At 40.5% G+C, this 20,264-nt stretch overlaps 4 protein-coding genes across 6 annotated transcripts; 2 read left to right on the top strand and 2 right to left on the bottom strand.

The window, feature by feature from the left end:
• Positions 1-271: 271 nt before the first annotated feature.
• Positions 272-4,841, bottom strand: LOC123509794 (ribonuclease Oy-like). The gene is given in 8 exon segments (XM_045264346.1): positions 272-1,473; positions 1,824-1,969; positions 2,551-2,705; positions 3,101-3,289; positions 3,292-3,320; positions 3,564-3,710; positions 4,200-4,258; positions 4,773-4,841. Coding segments are annotated over 7 exon segments (852 nt in total). The 5' UTR covers positions 4,244-4,258; positions 4,773-4,841; the 3' UTR covers positions 272-1,331.
• Positions 4,842-6,108: 1,267 nt separating this feature from the next.
• On the top strand, positions 6,109-12,284 carry LOC123509788 (cysteine--tRNA ligase, cytoplasmic-like). 2 transcript variants are annotated; one of them, XM_045264334.1, is made up of 13 exons: positions 6,109-6,257; positions 6,667-6,850; positions 6,945-7,088; positions 7,333-7,456; positions 7,874-8,077; positions 8,439-8,600; positions 8,711-8,942; positions 9,202-9,445; positions 9,596-9,742; positions 9,871-9,979; positions 10,248-10,346; positions 10,521-10,698; positions 11,180-12,284. In XM_045264334.1, exons 2-13 carry the CDS (start codon positions 6,675-6,677, stop codon positions 11,512-11,514), a joined length of 2,154 nt encoding a protein of 717 aa, XP_045120269.1. In that variant the 5' UTR covers positions 6,109-6,257; positions 6,667-6,674; the 3' UTR covers positions 11,515-12,284. The 2 variants fall into 2 exon arrangements, with proteins under 2 accessions (XP_045120269.1, XP_045120271.1); XM_045264336.1 differs by having other exon boundaries at positions 6,257-6,392.
• Positions 12,285-13,789: 1,505 nt separating this feature from the next.
• On the top strand, positions 13,790-17,987 carry LOC123509789 (MICOS complex subunit MIC19-like). Of its 2 annotated transcripts, none has more exons than XM_045264338.1 (6): positions 13,790-13,953; positions 14,919-14,961; positions 16,448-16,595; positions 17,031-17,199; positions 17,308-17,514; positions 17,673-17,987. In XM_045264338.1, exons 1-6 carry the CDS (start codon positions 13,888-13,890, stop codon positions 17,700-17,702), a joined length of 663 nt encoding a protein of 220 aa, XP_045120273.1. In that variant the 5' UTR covers positions 13,790-13,887; the 3' UTR covers positions 17,703-17,987. The 2 variants fall into 2 exon arrangements, with proteins under 2 accessions (XP_045120273.1, XP_045120272.1); XM_045264337.1 differs by having other exon boundaries at positions 13,791-13,953; positions 14,919-15,231.
• A 249-nt stretch (positions 17,988-18,236) lies between these two features.
• LOC123509791 (39S ribosomal protein L42, mitochondrial-like) lies at positions 18,237-20,264 on the bottom strand. The gene is made up of 4 exons (XM_045264344.1): positions 20,097-20,264; positions 19,072-19,208; positions 18,704-18,849; positions 18,237-18,344 (listed from the first exon to the last, which is right to left on the bottom strand). The coding sequence occupies exons 1-4, from the start codon at positions 20,152-20,154 to the stop codon at positions 18,290-18,292; spliced, it is 396 nt and encodes a 131-aa protein (XP_045120279.1). The 5' UTR covers positions 20,155-20,264; the 3' UTR covers positions 18,237-18,289.

Raw genomic sequence — 20,264 nt, 5'->3', positions numbered from 1 at the left:
TTTCATAAGTGCGTGATAATGCCTAAATGCGATAACGGAGGGTTAGGTGTAAAGAATATAAAAGACAATTATCTTACAATTTATTGTGATCTTGTTATACATAGAGAAATTTTTGTAGATATTTGGAAGACAAATATTTCCATCATAAAAGGTATCAAATATGTACTTGTATTTGTTCTCTCTCTCTCTCTCTCTCTCTCTCTCTCTCTCTCTCTCTCTCTCTCTCTCTCTCAATAACCCTGGGTCAAATGATTAAATACAAACTTTGATACACCATTGTATTCTATTATTTATTAATTTTTTCAAACAATTTACAGAAACCTGGTGGTAATACAAACATTGCATCTTAGAATTATGTAAAAATATGCAGCTAAATGTTCAGCAAAACTTTGAAAGCAATCCTGTTAGTACTATCTACCCAGAGATGCTTTTATGGTTTTCACTCCCTGACTTGAGATATAATTACTATCTCATTTAATTCTCTTTACATACAAAACAGTATAATTATCAGTAAGCTGCAATATGCAAATGTCAGTTCTATTTTATCAATACCAGTATTTCACCGTTTTACATATAAACAGGCTCTCAATTGCACAACATAACAAATAATCTGGCCATCACTAGAAAATGGATTAACTGCTATCTGGAAGTAAAGCGTGCATTGAATAGTGACACACCAAGGATCACACAAGGACCAGCACAGTGATACACAACCACCATCTTTAAAGTGCCACAAATCTCACACAGAGTTATAGATCTTAATTAAAGGCATAAATTGATATACAAGTGCTGCTTTTATGAACCCTCCCCCACATTGAGTATGATGGGAACACAATTGTGGGTTGAGAAAGGTGTGGCTTAATTGACACATCATGACTTTTGGCCTATGATATTTGCTCGCTAAAATCCCTTGAGTTGACATGTCACTATAGCTAAAAATAAGAGTAGAAAACTTGTTCCACGTAGTAAGGAACCATCTCTTCACCACTTTCTTAATAACATTTGAAGAAAATACATCACAAGTGTTCTTTAAATATGAAATCTTAAAACAGGTATATAAATATAAATATATATATATATATATATATATATATATATATATATATATATATATATATATATATATATATATATATTATAAGTTAAAAAGGTAAAGTGAGTATAACCTTATGGAGGGTGACTATGTACACCCTGCAGAAGAAACAAATGTTCATTTAACAAACAATTTCAGCATAAATTATAACATTCTAGAATATCTGAATGTTTTTCACTAAATTATAAAATTCAACAATATCTGGATGTTTTTCACTTTTTGTGTTTGTTCACAAATTTTAAAGAGTCATCCACGTAAGGACATAAACATAGACAAGAGCACGGCAAATCCATGAATTGCAGCGGGAGTTGGCCTCATCCCAGGCACGGGTGTGAGCCACTGCAAGCTTCTTGGGGTAATTATAAGTCTTGTCACCATTGCTGAGGGAAAACAACCAGGAACATAAACATTCATGGATGCACACTATTGCCAATTATAAAAACATCCTCATAGCAAAGTCTACCTGTCATTCAGTTCTCTAAAGATAGATTTGGGTTAACTTTTTAACTAAAATGTACCTTCTTTTGCATACAGCATTTCTTTAAACCATTATTTCCAAACAAATATTTGCAAAGTTTTTAATAACTGTGGTTTCCTTTTTTCACTAGACAATCAAAAGTAGTGTTGACCAAAAGGTTGAGTAATTCTGTTAAACATTTGCTCATTATTTATAAATATTAAATATTTCTCATACACCAGCAGTGGTGAACTACCGAAGTGAGATACACACCTGACAGTGGCTGGGTAGGTGATGCCTTTTGACGGACAATTACCTAGTTGATGGGTCCCAAAGCCAATAATGCCATCACAGTCAACTAATTTCAGTGACGGGTCAAAGCAGAGTTTTATCTGGGACAGAATGTTCTGTCTAGTATTCTGAAACAAATGGCTTTATACACATTGGATCTTCACACCTGTGGCATTTTTCTTTACTGATACAGAAGTGCTCTGAAACAAGCACACATAAAGCTACTGTATTTTAATATTGTACATATGAGGCATCCAGAGCCAAAGGGGCAAACTTACCATTTCAGCATCTTTTAGTTTGGGATGGAATGAGATAGGCATAACCCTCCTTTATAACTTGGCATAAGTTGGCAAGCAAAATTTGACTATGCAGCAGAGATAAAGGTGACTTAACACTATGACTGCAAAATTTTAGAGGCTGATACCTCAAAGCTATATTTTGGCGGGCTTGTTCTTTGGTCCTACAAGCCTCATATCAGTGAAACTAAATTAAATAATCTATGAATTTTAAATTGATTGATGAAAAGCGACTTCATGAAAAAAAAAAAAAAATTAATGAAACTCACATCATGCATGGTAATGAAGTAATGCTCAAGCCAAGAACTTCCTACTTACCTGGCTGAAAGAAAGATCTTGGTATTTACATATTATTGGCACCAAGTTATCTCATCCTAGTCAAAATCTTAATATCATAAACATTGGCATATTACTTTATCATAAATACAATCGATGGCTGGATTGACTCCAAATGCATCTTTGACAGCTTGAAAGATGTTCTTGACCGAATGTGTCTCCAAATCAGATGGCATGATGTTGTTCTTAGTGAGGACGGCAAGAATATCATACCGCACCACCCACTCCAGCCCTGCCATGCCAAGTAAACAATTAAATACTGAAACAAGTTAAGTTAATTGCATGCTACATTAAATGCATTTCATTTCTATCTTCTATCCCAGAGTGTACTGTAGCCTGAATATAATTTGTTTCTGCAACAAGGTGTACAGGTAACTTTACCTTGAACTACATTCCAGTGCTTTCCCATTCAGCATTACATGACAGGAGAGTGCAGGTTTTAGAGGCATGAAGTCCTGAAGCCTTGATACAGTGTGACTTTACTGTTGTGAAAACCCCTTTGACTCTTCAAGAAAGGAAATCTTCATAGCTGGAATTTCACATAATTTTGAACTACAAGGCCAAAGTTTCTATGAGAAGTTACTTATAATATGAAGTAAAATGCATAAAAGTAACTCATGATTTTACCTTTCTCAAAATATTTCTTCTGAGTATTTAATTGTGGCAGCTGAGCAGCACATGTGCCGTGCTTCAGCCACTCGTGCTTCCACAGTGAGGTGCGGGAATCCTCAGCATATATGTTGCCCCAGTACTTGATTAGATAGGGCTCAATGTCAATTATTTCCTTTTCATGGAAATGCCATGTTTTATTGCAAAATTTGGACCAATGGTTCCCAGTGTGGTTGGCCTGAAACATACATTATAGAATTCATACTGATGTTGAGACAGAAGGTCATTAGCAGATAGATGCTTCAGAATGTTTCTGTTGATGATAGATCTTAAAACAAGAATTTATGATCCAAGAAGGAAAGGATTATCTACAATAAGTTATAATGATAGAATGGTGTATGGCAAGCAGCAACGTAATAATGAGCTTACCAACACATCATGAAGCAGTCAAGTCAGAAACAATACAGTAAGTTTGACTCACCAGAGTCCATGAACAGTCCAAGAGGTCATGTTGGGGAAGAGGTTGCATGAGGAACCATGCTGATGCTCCTTGTGACTAATGCAACTGGTGATGGGCCACTGCTGGGTGAAAATGAGCACATCCCAAGTAATCTTCTCAGCAGCATTTCTGGAAGCACACCACCACCATCTCTCATTTCATCATGTACCAATACTCCATCAGTAGACACCATACTTTAAACACAAGGAATGTTATATGTGCAAAGACATTACTTATGTGGTACAGTGGGCCATGGGAACAATCTCTTTCAATTGTGGGTTGAAGTGTTCAGACATTTTCTTGATGGCCCAAACCTCACAACTAATAATGTTACCTATGGCACGTCTGCTTCTGCAAATAGATAGGTTTGCTTCCTGAGGCATACCTATCCCTCATAGGTTTGCTCTTCTAACAACGTTATGCAAGAGGAAAGTAGGCAGAATTTATCTTAACAGGCCAATCCCCTGTGCTGATTAATAAACCCTATAATAAATGTGCATATAAAGTAAAACCTTAACAAAACATATCTAGAAAATATCATCGGCATCACATGCTGTTTTATAGTTTTGCAATGGATGTCTCAACAAAGACCATGAAAACCACACTAGTACTACTCACGTGATGGGAGCCAACAACACTGCTGCAATGAGGAGCAACCTCATGGTGATACCAGATATCTGTTGGTTGTCAGAACAGCTTAATGACTTTCTTGCTATCTTATGTAAAAAAATCAAGAATTTCTCACTTGACATTCAGTTTTCTAGTATGTACTTTTTTCATGAAAAAAAGTTAGATTAGGTCTTAATTAGGTTACAAGTTTGTAAAATTGGTTTAATTGATGGGGTTAAGTTAAATGACCAAATTTCGGATTTTTAATAGTTACGGTGAAAACGGCCTTCTTTGCCGAAGGAAGGAGCTGTACATTTTTACCATTTCATACACTAGACTGCTGAAGAAGTGTATGCATAAAAATGGACACACCTTATTCCTGCCCCAATCTCATTGCTGAGTGAAAGTTGTATTAACTTAAATCTAACAGGATTCACCGCCCCACACACCTCACGCCACGTGGCTGTACATGCCGTCTGCTATCGACTCCATGATGGAAAACTTACGGTTACTTGATCCCAAGGGATCAGTAAGCCTATCAAGCTAGTAGTTAGCCTCCTCCAAGATGACCAGGTCACTTACACCTCATTGCTTCCTTTGCGGTGTCTTGCGAATAGAGTATTTAGCTTACAACATACTGACGGGCCTATGTACCGTACTTTAACCTCTGAGGACATGGAACTATTGATTACCTGGATAATGACGCACGCAGCCGGATGTACCCAACAATAATGTCAGGTGATAGATCTGGCAGCCAAGTGTCAACAAGATCTTGATTTTGATCTTCATTCTTCAGGTGGCTCGGGATCGCTCAGGAGCCACAGGCTTTGGATCGGCAGCTCCTGTAGAGGAAAAAAAAAAAAAAAAAGAACACACAAGAAACAGGAAAAAAAAAGAGAGCAGTATTCTGTTAACTAATCATCCCTACACCTCGCTCGCCACATTCTCTCCAGATACTCCTTCACAGCCCCAATCATCCTTTCACTCGTCTCTCTACACAGTCCCAGCAGCAACACCATCCATTCTCTTCCTGTCTTCTCTACTCTTTCTTCCCTATTATGTCCCAATTCACTCAAAATAACTTTTTTCATCTAATGCCTGTCTCTCTCATACTTCTTACACTCCAGCATGACATGCTCCACCGTCTCGTACTCCCCCATGTCACACATCTGGCACACTTTGCTGCGGGACTCAAACCACATGTAGTTTCTTGCATTCACTGCATACACTGTCCCCTCGCTCGGAAGAGATCACCACCCAGGCTGCCACCATACCACTTTTCATACATCGGGGCTTCGTATTCCTTGTAGTACCATTCCAGAGTACTCTTTCGTTCCATCTCATTCTTCCATATATTGAGTCCCACCCACTTCACCTCTCTGTCTATTTCACTCTTCCATTTCCTTTTGTATTTGCAAATTACTATTGAGTTTTATGTAATTCTCTGAATTTATACCTATATCTAGATACAAAGATAGGTACAGATTTTTCGTGCACGCGCGCTCTCTCGCTTAGACTGATCGAAGCATAAAAATTTTTATCGTAAGCTTGTGTCACGATTATCTCCTTCACTCCGCATTTCCTGCTTCCCGTTAATCCGTGATTTTTTAAGACTCTAGCTCTTATCTCGTGAGAAACCTTGAAACGATATACTGATATATCCCTACATGATGAATGTTAACTTGCTAAGACGGCCATCTATTTCAGCTGATTAGCACTGACATTGCAGACAAGCTTGAACCCATTATTTATGGCTCTAGGTATCCCAAGAACTTTATTTAATGTTTATGATCGCTTTGTTATAACACTTATACCATTAAAAAAGTCTCTAAAACTATACGTCTCATTAATCTAAGGAGCGCAATTTTAACAGCTTCAACCTTGCTTCATAGGGAATATGCATCGCTGTTTTGTGCTGTTTATTTGGCGGGTTTGGTGTGAGTTGGGCAGTACACTACGGTCACGGACACGGACTCACGGTGCTCTGTGGCAGTGCTCACTAAGCGGCACTTAACTGCTAACTGGCAACCGTGTTTAGCGGTACACAGACACGTCGTCAGCGGGAAGGTGAGTGTAGTGACTTACACTTGGCGTTAGATAAGGAGTGACTATCCTGGTGTTCAGACGTTGTCCTGCACAGTCTAAAGGGGTCTTTGACTGCAGTGTTGAGAAGAGCCAGGCCACAGAGACACAGGTGGACGGGTGAGTGTAGGCGGTAGATGATGACAGCCTGCTGGTGGGGCCATGAGTGCACGTGCCCAACCACAGGCTGATGGCCTGGGAACCTGGTGGGAAAGCAAGGGTTTTAGGGTGGGGGAAGCTAAATTTATAGTCACAGAAAGAAAAAGGAAATTTTTAGCCTAACCTAACCTAACTGGGTGTGGCTGCTCCTTACCCTCCCTGTCCCAGGATGCTTTCTATGAACACTAACCTAAGCTAAATTACAGGACATACCTTAGATACTTGTTTCCATCAGGGTGAGTCATGCCAAAGCGGCCAGATCCCAGATGGACAGCCCCTGAGGGGGTGGAGGTGCCCCGGCTGCACTTGTACAACTCTTTCACACGCCGGAAAGAAGTGTTTGTGCCTCAGAGTCGAGTGGTGACGTGGTACAGCTGTGGCCCCACTGTGTATGATGACTCCCACATGGGCCACGCCAGGTGAGTAAGATGTATTGATGGTGCTGCATTATTTTGGAGTACTTATCTCTTAGGAAATTAAAGATTCATGCTTGTTGATGCCCTTTCCCTTCAGATCCTATGTGAGCTTTGACATTCTGCGCCGTGTCCTGCAGGATTACTTTGGGTTCCCGATCCACTATGTCATGAACATCACTGATATTGATGACAAGATTATTAAGCGGGCCCGCACAAGGCACCTTATCCAGCAGTACCGCAAGTAAGTGGTCCATAAGAGGAAGTGGCTTAGTGGAGAGCAAGGAAGAGGAAGTGGTTTTGAGGATGTATGAAATGAAATGTTCAAGTCTCTGACCAGAATTGCAACTTCTTAATTACAGAATACAATTGCATATTAATAACCTTATTGTAAAGCTTCATTCCTATGCCATTTTTTCTCCCAGCCTTTACAGTAAAACAAAGTGTCATGTCTTGTCATGGCTTCTTATTTGTGTGAACCTTTCCAGATCACAAAAGCAGTGGGATCAGGTGTATGAAGACCTCACTCGAGCATTAGAGCATCATACCCAGGCCATTGCAGCAACCACTGATCCTGATAAACGCAAGATGATGCTAGCTGAGGTGGAGAAGGTGTGTAGTGGCTGTGGTGGTGTGTGGCATTGACGTTGTGATATTTAGTGTGATGGTGTGAGGTGGTAGTGATGGGTGAGATGTTTTTAGGGTACTATAGTGATAAGACTGAAGATTAACCAAATATTGCTTGGGTAGGACATTAGAATTTTGTCTTTGTGAACATATGAATTGCCTATTGCATATTACAGAGTGGTGTAATGCTATGCAGTAAGAGATAGTGACTTTTATATCTGCAATTTAAGGTGGCTTTCTTTGGTTATCTTATCTTGAATTTTTCTTACAGCAAAAAAAGTACCATAAACCCATTTGGTATAAACATCATGTCAAATAAAGGTATAAATTTTGTGGTAAATTATACTATTGTAAGTCTACCAATTTTATCCAAGTATGTAATTAAATATCTGATCTTTGTAGGTAAAAAATGCAGCTGATGCACTCAAGGCAGCCACAAAAGATGAGGCTGTGAAGAAACAGGAGGAGCTGCTGAAGTGTGCTGAAGGGGTGCTGGGAGAATGGCTCGACCAGCAAAAGGGGAAGGAGGTGACTGACAACTCCATCTTCAGTGAGCTGCCTCGCCACTATGAAGATGAGTTCAACAAGGACATGGAAGCCCTTAATGTGGGTGCTGCCAGCCTTGTGCCATAGTGTTTGTCTTAACAGAGGACTCGTAGGCACAAGCAAGTCGAGTTTTTTAGTGCTGTAAAAGAGCTATCACAAGCATAATGTTTCTACCCTTAAATACTTCCACAATCTTTCTGTTTTTTATCCCTGTCAGTGTTTACGATTTGCACGTACAGTTAGGTCTTCAATTTAATTTGAACAGCAGTTTTATTTATTTTCTATTGTTTATCCTAGGTAGATCATTGTTCAAAGTGTCTCATCCTAAAGATATAATTCTTCATTCCTTCTGTATGTAGAGAGGTTTGTCATCCTTCTGTCATGAGTATGCTAAGGTGTGACTCAGTGATGTGTGTTGCAGGTAATGGAAGCAGATGTGGTGACACGGGTATCAGAGTATGTGCCACAGATTGTCGATTATGTGGCAAAAATAATTGAAAATGGCTATGCTTATGAAGCCAATAACTCTGTTTATTTTGATGTGGCCAAGTTTGATGCTGAGCCCAACCACTACTATGCTAAGGTAGGTCATCCTTTCAATACATTATAGCATGCTCTTTTATCTATCTATTCATCTGTCATACTGTAAATAACAACTGTGAATATTCATATCAATTTGTGTATGTTTGACAGCTGGTGCCTGAAGCATATGGCAATCAGGCAGCTCTGGAAGAGGGAGAGGGTGCCCTGTCAGCTGCATCGGCACAGGAGAAACGCAGCCCTAATGACTTTGCATTGTGGAAGGCCTCCAAGCCTGGGGAGCCAGCCTGGCCATCCCCCTGGGGACCTGGACGACCTGGTTGGCACATAGAATGCTCTGCCATGGCATCCGAAATATTTGGGGAGTCCATTGACATCCACACAGGTCTTTACATTTCCCTGTGTTTGCTGGGCAGCTTCATGGCAGGCCTGGATTAGTCAGGTTTCTCTCTCTCTCTCTCTCTCTCTCTCTCTCTCTCTCTCTCTCTCTCTCTCTCTCTCTCTCTCTCTCTCTCTCTCTCTCTCTCTCTCTCTCTCTCTCTCTCTCTCTCATTATTTGCATTGTCCTTGAAGATGTTCCTTGCAAGAATCACACACAGTTACGGGTAGTTTAGTGGTAGTGACAGTGATATGTTGTGTTGCAGGTGGTGTGGACCTAAAGTTTCCTCACCATGACAATGAATTGGCCCAAGCCGAGGCATATTTCAACAATGACTACTGGGTACGCTATTTCCTCCACACGGGTCACTTGCATATAGATGGCTGCAAGATGAGCAAGAGTCTCAAGAACTTCATCACCATCAAGCAGGCGTTGGCTGAAAACTCCCCTGCTCTCTTGCGCATCTCCTTCCTCCTCCATTCCTGGAAGGACACACTGGATTATAGCTCGTAAGTTTCTTTGGCATACCCATAGGTCACAGTGGCCTTGTTTCCTATGGTAATGGATGTCATCAGTCACAGGCTCAAAGGTCAAAGAAAGGCAGGACTGTAAATGGAAGACTTTTTATGATAATTTTCCTGTTACCTCTTCCTTTGCAGCAACACAATGGAGGGTTCACGTCAGTACTACAAGATGATCACAGAATTCAGCCTCAATGTTCAGGACTTGGTGCGACGTGCAGGGCTGTCCAGCACACAGTGGGCAGGACCTGAGGTGGCCCTGCAGGAGGCCTTCAATACTGCCAGGTGTGTTTCTTTATTTAGTAGTACAGGACTAAATATCAGCTGGGTTTTTGTGATCACTGATTTAATTGTATTCATTCTTCTTGTGAATATAATTAGGGGCATATTTTGAGTGTATTCTACCAACACAGGTTAGATGTGCACAAAGCTCTGTGTGATAACATTGACACCAGGACAGCTCTTGACACCATCCGAGACCTGCTCACTGAGGCCAACAAATACATGAACAGCCACCCGCAGGTGAGAATGACCAAGATATCTTCATGTTAATTTGATTGTCTACATTCATTAAGTGTAAATATATATCCTTTATAGTGATTGAATTGACCTGTGGTGTTAAGTTTGATACATAAGGCTGTGATGAAACTGCTGCTATACTTTTCACTGATAGCAAGAGGCACCCTAATAGTTTCATTGACACTCAGTAGGATTATCAGGAATATGTCAGTGGAGTATTTCTGTCCAGACTGAGACAGGTGACTGATGTATTGCTCAATGACTTCTTCAGGTGAACTCGCAACTGCTGGTGAACATCAACAGCTACATCTGGAAGCTGATGAAAATGTTTGGTGTTCCTCAAGGAGATAAATCTTCCTCAGGTAGTCAGGTAAGTGAGTGTTTACTCCAGGTAAATGTTAATAATGTAATATATAGGTATGTTTGAAGAGGGCATATAGATATTCAATGTAATAGTTGTGTATGGAAGATAACAAAGAGATGGAAAGTATTATTGATGTATTAAGGGTGATATAGTAACAATGTGACGGGGTTGTTGGGACAGGAGAAGGTGGTGGCTGTGGCAGAGGTGGTGGGTAACATTCGGGAGCAGCTGCGTCAGTGGTCAAGGGACAAGGAGCTGGAGGTTGGAGAAATGCGGGGACGCCTGCTGGGGCTGTGTGACTCCATCAGGGATGAGTTGCTGCCACCCTTGGGCATTAGACTGGAAGATCGTGAAGCAGGTGAGTCTGGCGTGTGTGTGTGTGTGTGTGTACTTTATACTCACATAAGTATTTATATATGCATTTTGCAATTATTATGTGCTCCTTGGGTATCATATGGTGGTCTGTAAGACTTCCCTTTCCACTGAGGACCGATGGAGCTAAAAGTATGACTGATATGGGATTGCTGGCTTGGTATATAGATGAATTATTATTATTATTGCTTTGTAGGATCCATACAGAGAAGGTGGGTGCTATTTTCACAGGCAGCAAGCAAGAGTGATTGTGCATGGCAGAGGTAATTACAGAGTGACAATGGTGGTCTAGTAGAGTTTAAGGAAGGGGTTTGGGTCCATTTGGCAAGGCCGATTGGCTTGTAGAGCCAGGTAGAATTGTGGGGCAATTTATAGAGAGAACCCTGTATCTGCTGTGGTCTCAGAATATGAGTAAGTGTGGGATAGATAACAACCCCATTGTGAAGGGACAATGTATGCCATTGCAGGTGCCCCAAGCATCAAAGTAGTGGATCCTGGGGAGTTGATGGCTGAGATATGTGCCAAGAAAGAGCAGGAGGAGATCCGGAGACAGGAGAAGGCCAGGAAGAAGGCAGAACAGGAAGCCAAGCAGCAGCAGCAGAAGCAGGAGAAAGCTGTCCTACCCACAGATCCCAAGGAAATGTTCCGTACCTCTGAATATTCACAGTGGGATGCCAATGGGTTGCCCACTCATGATGCAGAGGGAAAGGAGATCACTAAGAGCCAAACCAAGAAACTCACAAAGTTGATGGAGGCACAGAGGAAGAAGTTTGAGAAGTGGCAACAACAGCAGAATTCATAGTGCCTTTTGCTTCTGGTTTATCTAATCTTCTCCATCCATCTTTTCTTCCATTCCCTCACTTGGAATCTGTCTCCTCACCTACTTTCATTTCCCCATTCTTCTTTATCTTTTCTTTTTGTCACCATGATTCCTTCATCTTTTCCCTCTTTCTCTCCCTTTTCTTTCTTGTTCATTAAGATGCAGCTTTGGATAATAGGAAATATAAATGATTTTTTTTCAGAAAAGCAAATCAGTTATTTTTGTTAACTCTGATTTTACTTGGTAGATTTCAGTACACAGTACTGTTTTTGAAAGTAAACAAGATCCAAGAAGCATTATGGGTGTACGTGCTACATAATTATGGACACTAAACAATGACCTACATAGGAAGACTAACTAAACACGTTAGCAACAAGTAACTGCTTACTGACTTCTGTTTATGTATTAGATAATTGATTGAATTTTGATATCTTGATTTCAGCAATTATAACAATCATATCAAATTGTAGCCATGGTTCCAATTGATTACTTGTCATGATTTGTGAAGTTCTTTTTTTTCTTGTATTTTCTAGTTATTTATAACAAAATCAGTGTCTTGATCATTGAGAATTCCTCCTCTTTATTTTGTTGTTATAATAAATATTGCATTCTCTCTCTCTCTCTCTCTCTCTCTCTCTCTCTCTCTCTCTCTCTCTCTCTCTCTCTCTCTCTGTAATAATCATTGTTAATAATCTCAGTGGTGGTGAGATCTGTGATTCGTCCATAGATTTTTAATACAGCACACTTACAAAGTAATCTTTCACTACCCTATTTGTTTTGTATGTTTACTTCTCTTCCTTTTGTTTACTTTTGTGTGTATATAAAAATATACCTATGCACGTGTGTGTAGTAAATGTGCAATGAAATATCATATCCTAGAGAGAGAGAGAGAGAGAGAGAGAGGAATACAAGAAATCATAGGGAGAAAAAGAAAAGGAGGAATAAATGAATATAGACAAATAAGCAAAATACAGTACAGAAAAGTTTATCTAAATGGCTATATGGATGGGGAACCCAGGTGGTAACAGAAAGCAGGACGGGAAGACAATGAAACGTAGTTAACATAACATAACATAAATAATAGGATAACAAAGGGCCACCAGGGCCCATCTAGGTTATCCTGTATCAGTCGCACAGCGACCTCGTCATCAGTACTTAAAGATACACTTACAAGTACACAATACATTATATACTAATTCTAAATATTTGGCCCATTAACAGGGCTAAGTCCTGCAGCGAAATCCTCTACAATTTGTGGTCCCCATACATGGGGATCATGTCTTATTTAACTATAGTAAATTTCTTATAAAAACTATCATGCAGTGCTATACATAATTATAAATCTAATAAATTTAAGTGCTTATCTAATCTGTTTTTAAACATTGTCAAACTAGTGCTATTTACAACCGTCTCTGGCAATGCATTCCAGAAGTCTACCACCCTATGACTAAAGAAATATTTTCTTATATCTAACCTGCAGCCTTGCTTTCTAATCTTCCTGCCATGATTTCTAGTCCTATTTCCCTCCTCTAAGGTAAAGAAAGATCTCACATCTATGTAGTTTGTATCTGAGAACATTTTAAATAACTCTATCATATCCCCTCTTATACATCTCCTCTCAAATGAAAACATGTTTAATTCCTTTAATCTATCTCTATACTCCAGGCGCTTTAATGCTGGTATCATCCTAGTTGCTCTTCTCTGAACTGCTTCTAACATGTTGATATCCTGCCTATAGTGGGGTGACCAGGCCTGTATGCAATACTCTAAATGGGGCCTAACATAGGAATTATATAAGCTACGCACCATCATGTAGTTGTTGGTATAAAGAGACAGTTTTGGGCCTCAATAGAGTTAAAATAAAATAAAAGTACTAGAGTATCAACAATGGGGAAAGCCTTGAGGGATCAGTCAAATAATTCACAGCATAGAGATAATGATAATATTTGTCCAGAAGAAAATTATGGTTTTCAACTGTATCTGAAAAAAATAAATTATATATATATATATATATATATATATATATATATATATATATATATATATATATATATATATATATATATATATATATATATATATATATATATATATATATATATATATATATATATATATATATATATATATATATATATATATATATATATATATATATATATATATATATATATATATATATATATATATATATAAACTAACATTTCATGAAAATTTTGTTAAACAAGTGAGAACAGTCCCGTGTACAGGAAGGATCATGATGTTGTTGGTGTTGCCGGGGACGGAGAGAGAGACTGGGCAGGACAGCGAGAGGTGATGTGCTGCTAGTGGACGGCTGCTGTACTCCGAGTCACCATGGGGTCCTCCCACAGCACGAGGAAGATCACGCTGGTCAACGATGATAAGGCTGGCGTCATCAAGGTGAGGGGCGAGACCCTCCTGCCGGTGGTGGAGGGCGGGGTCAGGTAGGGGGCTGCTGTTCCCTGGAAATGTACCCTCGGCTGTGGCACTGGTAGGATTTTTGTGTTGACAGAGACGAAAACACTGCATGGCTAGAAGGGATAAATCGGGTGATATATTTAGTACTGCTGGCTGCCAGTGTAGCGTATACTTCCAGGAAAGAGAGAAAAATAAATTAATTTCGTTCCCACAGAAAAGTGGTCATTAAGTTGGTGCAATGTAACATTTTCATATTGGCCTGAGCAATAATGCAAGCAGGGGCTGTAGGTGTATGTGAATGAGTGAGGTGTGTCCATATATGAACCTCACCTGTGTTGCCATGCCACCTGTTATGGTGTTGGGCTGACACTGGCTACCGCTCACTGCAGTACATGCATTGAATATATTTTGAAGTACTATTATTTTAGGTATTTTTAGTCCACACTTCCTCCCATGCTCCCCATCAACAAGCTTTGGGGCCTGTAGGGAATTGAATGCTTTGCATAGGGCATAAAAAATCGGAGAAATCTTGATGTTAAAAATCTAAGGGAATATTCTTTAATATTTCATGAGTTCTTTAGTATCCAAGAGTGGACTGACCAGTGCTGATATATTTGCCAACAATTCTTATCGCTATATGACATTCAGTCAGCAATATCTGCACGCTGATTGGCTACATTCCACGAGCTGTACAGTTGATTTCAGTACATGACACACACATGGTGTTGTGTACTGAAACTGTATGTCTTGGATCAGTGGAACATAGCCAATCAGTGCTTAGATGTTGTTACCTAAATGTCTTTCTATGATATGAGTTATGACGCATCTGTCGGCACTGGCCAGCAGAAGCGGTGAGTCAGTGATATCATGATGTATACATATTGCTAAATGTAAGAATTATTAATTGATTTGTTTAGTGCACAACTAATACAAAGTCATATTTTCAGTTGTCGGAGTCATTAGCATACCGTCTGCGAGGCCAAATTGAAGGTCAGCAGGCCACAGCAGCAGCAGCAGCAGCAGAGCCACCCCCTTCACCCTCCCCAGCCCCTCCACCTGTACCTACTATCCCAAAGGTCCCAGAGACCCCTAAAGTCCCCCAGGTAGCCCCTGAACCTTTTATCCCAGAGCCAATTCTGGCTCCACCCCCTCCCCCAGAACCGGCTCCGGGCCCGCCCCCAGAACCAGCTCTAGCCCCAGTCTTTGTTCCAGAGCCGGCCCCAGCCCCATTCTTTGTCCCAGAGTCTCCAAGGGTTGAGGGTGAGTGGCGGCCCATCCAACCAGTGTGTGGGTGGGTGGAGGTAGTGACAGGGCCACTTGATAATCCAAAGCATATAGTAAATCGCTTACCTGCCTCAAACTAACACTGGCTCAAGTTTTCTGTTGAGTTATAAGATTCCTGTCTTTGCTTAATTCTACTCACTGGCAACTAAGCCTTGAGGAAACTGCACACCTAACCACTGTACTGCCAGCTGGCCACATGATGGGGATCTTGCTACTGCCTAAAACATTGCTATATGCTGTCACTGGCCTGTGTAAGGTTAGTGATCCAAGTGTGATGGTGTGGTGAAGTGTGAGATAGAGATAGTCATGTGTTTCATCTGCCTATGGGCTGTTTCTGTACAAGCCTGAGGTACTTTAATAATACATTTCTTGAAACCATGTTATTGACACTCCTTTTGCAGTGACACTACTTGCATGAATATAATCTTGCTGTGTCATAACTAATGTTCTGAAATTACTAACAAACTTCTTAAAACTTCTTGAAGCCTTTAATAGAATTAGTGCCCCACATGGGATATGATCCAGGTAAGACACTTGTGGTTCATTTCCATAGATCAGCATCATACATTTTGTTATGATAAACTAAGAAAAATAGGTCAAGTGTATAGACTCACTAGATTTACATGGTTGAAATTTTACTTAAATCATTGCCTGAAAGCTCCCCATCATTATAGATAAGTTTTTTGGTGACAAAGGCCTTGTATTCAGCACAATGGATAAAGGTTCAGGTATTGGTGGTTGACTCAGAAGCATAGCAAACCTTGATCCTCCCTCCCTCATCCATACTCCCCACCCTCACACAATGACTGGTGTGGTGGCTCGTGCTCCTGCCTTAGCTTGGCCATTAAGGTGGACAGCTGAGTATAAGTGAATAATGTACCATAGAAAAAGTTATTTTGCTTTGAACAGTTTTGGTTACTACATCTGCCAATGCTCAGGTCCAGTCCCATCCCTGGCAATGACTACTAAGTATTTTATTTTTGTAGTATAGTGGACACTAACATTGTAACTAACATTGGTATGAAGATATCCATTATTGGTACAAAAGGATTCTTTTATCATAATGTTTATCAGTGTTTGTGATCATAAGTTTGAAATATTCATCACCAAGTTGGACGGGAATACTTTTATGATATATAATAAGAATTGAATAATTTAGTGAGTGAATTGATTGTTTGTCATATCCGCACAGCTTCCGGACCAGGTGACACTACACCAGAGAAGCTCATCTCAACCACCAGCCCCTCTGTGCCCGAGGTAGCAAAGACTGCTGCTGCTGCTGTGGATCTTCCTGAAAAGGCTGCTACAGAACCCCTGCCAGATGTGGGTGTGGCTGTCAGGTGTGTATATACATAAGAACATAAGAAAAGAAGGAAGCTGCAAGAGGGCGCCAGGCCTATACGAGGCAGTCCCTGTGTGTTTAAGCTACCTAATTCCATCTATCTCCCCCATCCATGAACTTGTCTAACCTTCTTTTATTGCATTTACATTGCACCGTCATCACTAGTTACAAGATGGTTATGCATAATGCTGTTGTTTCAGTTGCTTTGTTCCAATTGTGATCTGCTTCTGAGACAGTAAAGATTGCATTACAAGCTTCCTGCAATCTTTTTTAGGAAAGAGTCCCAGAACTTTTATTGAACCTCACATTACTTTGCAGTGACTTTATGAAATTGTTATGTAATATACTGATGTCTTGAGGTCAGTACTGTATATGTGACCTCTTAATTTGATAGTGCATACATACTATGAACATTTTTAACAATGATCCATAGAGCTGGATCAGCTCCTGCTCTGAGCCAGCCAGGAGGCAACATCCCACCATGGTCCATCTATGCTGAGGAAGCTCACCTAATGGTGATGCGACTCAGGGAGGAGAAGGAACAGGAGCTCCAGCAACTCAATCGTGACTGGAGGGAAAAGATGGACGCCAGGGAACAGGAGGTAGGTCTAGATTGGTTTATTTGCCTATTATGGAGGTTGTATGAGACATTAGTGATGCACTTGTATGGTCTCTATGTACTGATTGGTTACTGCTGTCCATACCATCAGTTCAGCAAAATGTCCCAGCTGTCTGAGGAGGAGGTGAACACTGCCGTCAAGGATGTTGAGAAGTTGTTTGTGAAGGCATCATGCAGTCCAGTGTGTCAGGATTATCAAGAGTCTGTCATGACGTGCTACCAGGATCATCCTCGCCAAGCCCTACGCTGTGCCCGCCAAGTGGAAGAATTTGCTAGATGTGTCGACCTCTCCAGGCTGGTGAGTTTTTTTAGTAGTAACAGAAATTTGTGGGAAAATTTTGTCAGTTTCTTTTTCTCTGAATAGTACACCTCTCTAGTAGATTAATCTCATTCACCTCTTCATTCAACTATATGAAGTTTTATAACGTGGAAGTAATGTTTATTTCATTCCCACAGCAATCTGTCCTGAGGCAGCGGGCAAATTAGTTATGTTGCCAGGTTTGAGAATGCAAGAGGAACAAAATTGAGTGACAGGAAAAAAAAGTTTAGAGTTGAACACCTTGGACACAGAGGAATGTGTGCTTCACATGGCCTGGCTGTCATGCATGGGCTGACCTCCAGGGTGGCAGTGTTGCTGCTTCCCTGTGTATAGATCCTGGCACTGCATCCCAACACATGCACTGCTGGGGACTTGTATATGCCTTTGAACATATAAGGTACTTTTATTTGTACATTACTAGATGTCTTTAAAGAATAAATTATTTGCTAGAATGCAGATGTCCTTTAATCATAAATAATGTCCATAGATAAGTTTGTTGATAGGCTAGTTCATTAATAAAATGTATGATTAGTCTGCCACTTGAAGAGAAAGTCTTATTTCTTACTATTAGGCATCTTCTGTCCTAATGTCTTGAGTTTGTTTTGCAAGTTACTTTCTTTTCTTGAGGTCTTCATGTTTCCTAGTTAATTTGATGGATAGAGACGTTACCAAATCAAAACTGGGTAGAGCAACATTCCACATGTACAGTACAAATTTATTGCATACTATTTACATTGAAAATACACTTAAAATCCTATAAATATTCTCGGTCTCGAGGAGGATTCTTCTTGGCAAATCGTTTCTGTGGTCTGGAAGAAAATAATTGCATTAGTTAAAAATACACAAATCATATTAGAATTGCATGCACACACACAGACAAGTAACCAAGCAGGGAGAGCAGATGGGTAGCAGCTCCACGACTACAACTACAATAAGCCTGTTGTGATAAGGGGAGATAGAGTTGTACTGTTTCTATCTCCGTACGAGAAAAAAAAAGGTGTTAAAAGTAAACTCGAGGTAGAAGAGAAAAACAGAAGGAGAAAGGGAGCCAAACTGAAGTGAAGTGAAGTGAAGTTTATAGGTCCTGTATCACTTATCAATGCATAAATCTTAAGTTTCAAGACATTAGCATCAGCACTTAGCAGTCCTTTAGTAGTCAGATACTTGCTTTGGAAACCACAAGTGTTTAGTGGTGAATGTCAGCTCTCTTAGTGCCTTGTTCACAAAGAATGGATGCTTGTTCTTGAACAGCTTCTTAGTGTCCTGTGCTTGCACCTTCAACACTGAATCTACTGTGGGAGCTTCGGGCAATGGCTGGAAGTACAAAAAACTAGTGAAATACCTGTTGCATCCAGTATATTATGTAAAGTGTATTTTTTTATCAGTCACCTGAAAACTCATGGTAAGATAAGAGCCTGATGTTTGTGTCTAAATGGCTTAATGAACCAATATGAATAGAAAAAAGTTGAGCAATTGCAGATGAACCATTTAGTAGTGAAGGGTATTGTGGTGGTTATGCCCACCTGTGGCACAAACCTTTGTCATCTCATAAGGGATGTCTGGCTGGGGGTGCCAACACACAATAGTCTTGCTGTCATCAGTCATCACCACTGCTTCCTCTCTGCCATTGATCCTCCTCACCTCTTCCAATGAGCTCACCCATGCACGGCTCTCTGCAATAAATCAATGGTCTGAATGTAAGACACTCAAGACACCTTCAAGAAGAAACTGCCCCACCAAGGAACATCCAAAACATCACTAGGGGGCTACTCTTCACAGTTCATGGCCTGTGGAACCAAGTCAAGCCTTGAAGATTCCTACCGAGTATTCTTACCTGGTAAGCCTGCTATCCCCATTCAGATAGTAAAAAAAAGCAGAAAGCCACACTGCTGATGTGCCAGCAAACATTGAAAGATATTCCAGGATGAATTACTAAATTAATTAATTAGCTGGAAAGAGTATCATAAGCAGCAGTGTATACTTGGCAGTGACTGGCAAGCTTAATTGACATAATTAAACTACGTCCCCCAAACGAGCTTCAAGATGCTTAAAAGTACTAATATTATCGAAAGGAAGATTATTCCACAAATTGGCATCTCATGAAGAAAAATCTCCGTCTGACTTAAATCTGAGACCTAACCTGGTATATCTTGAAGTTATGGCCCCTTGTACTATCAATGAAAGGGCATGGAAAAAGATATGCTGAGGAAAATTTTCCAGTATTTGAAGATATAATGCCTAAGCAACCTCCTCTTAACAGAGAATAAGTGTTGAACAAGATGAAGAGTTGCACTGTATCTCTGAACACTCCAGTCGAAAAGTTAGAGAAGTAAAGTATTCCTGGGGCAACCTGAGCTTTGTCTACCGCAGCAGTAGTAGTAGTACATATACAGGACATATGTATATAGCTACACACATGCTTCCAGGAGATGCACATGTGTCATTACGCGTGTTGCGGAGGAGTAACTGATATTCAAGGTAACAAGAGGCAAGGTGAGAGAAAGCCAGCAGGTGAGGGCAGGCTGACCTTCCCCGTGGTGCAACCTGCCCGAGCCCCTCACCTGTGTTCACCAGCGCCAGGCGGGGACACACAGCCCGCCCCACCCTCAGCAGAGCCATGGCGAGCAGCAGCAGGCGGCAGTGACAGACGACAAGCCGACAGCAGACAGCAGAAGCCGCCGTTCGTGTACCGTTCACTGCCACAACACACACACACACACACACAGTTA

The sequence above is a fragment of the Portunus trituberculatus genome, chromosome 27 (assembly GCF_017591435.1).
Source record: "Portunus trituberculatus isolate SZX2019 chromosome 27, ASM1759143v1, whole genome shotgun sequence".
NCBI classification, from domain to species: domain Eukaryota; kingdom Metazoa; phylum Arthropoda; class Malacostraca; order Decapoda; family Portunidae; genus Portunus; species Portunus trituberculatus.
The sequence above is the reverse complement of the archived record's forward strand: the minus strand, read 5'-3'. Positions and strand labels throughout refer to the sequence as shown.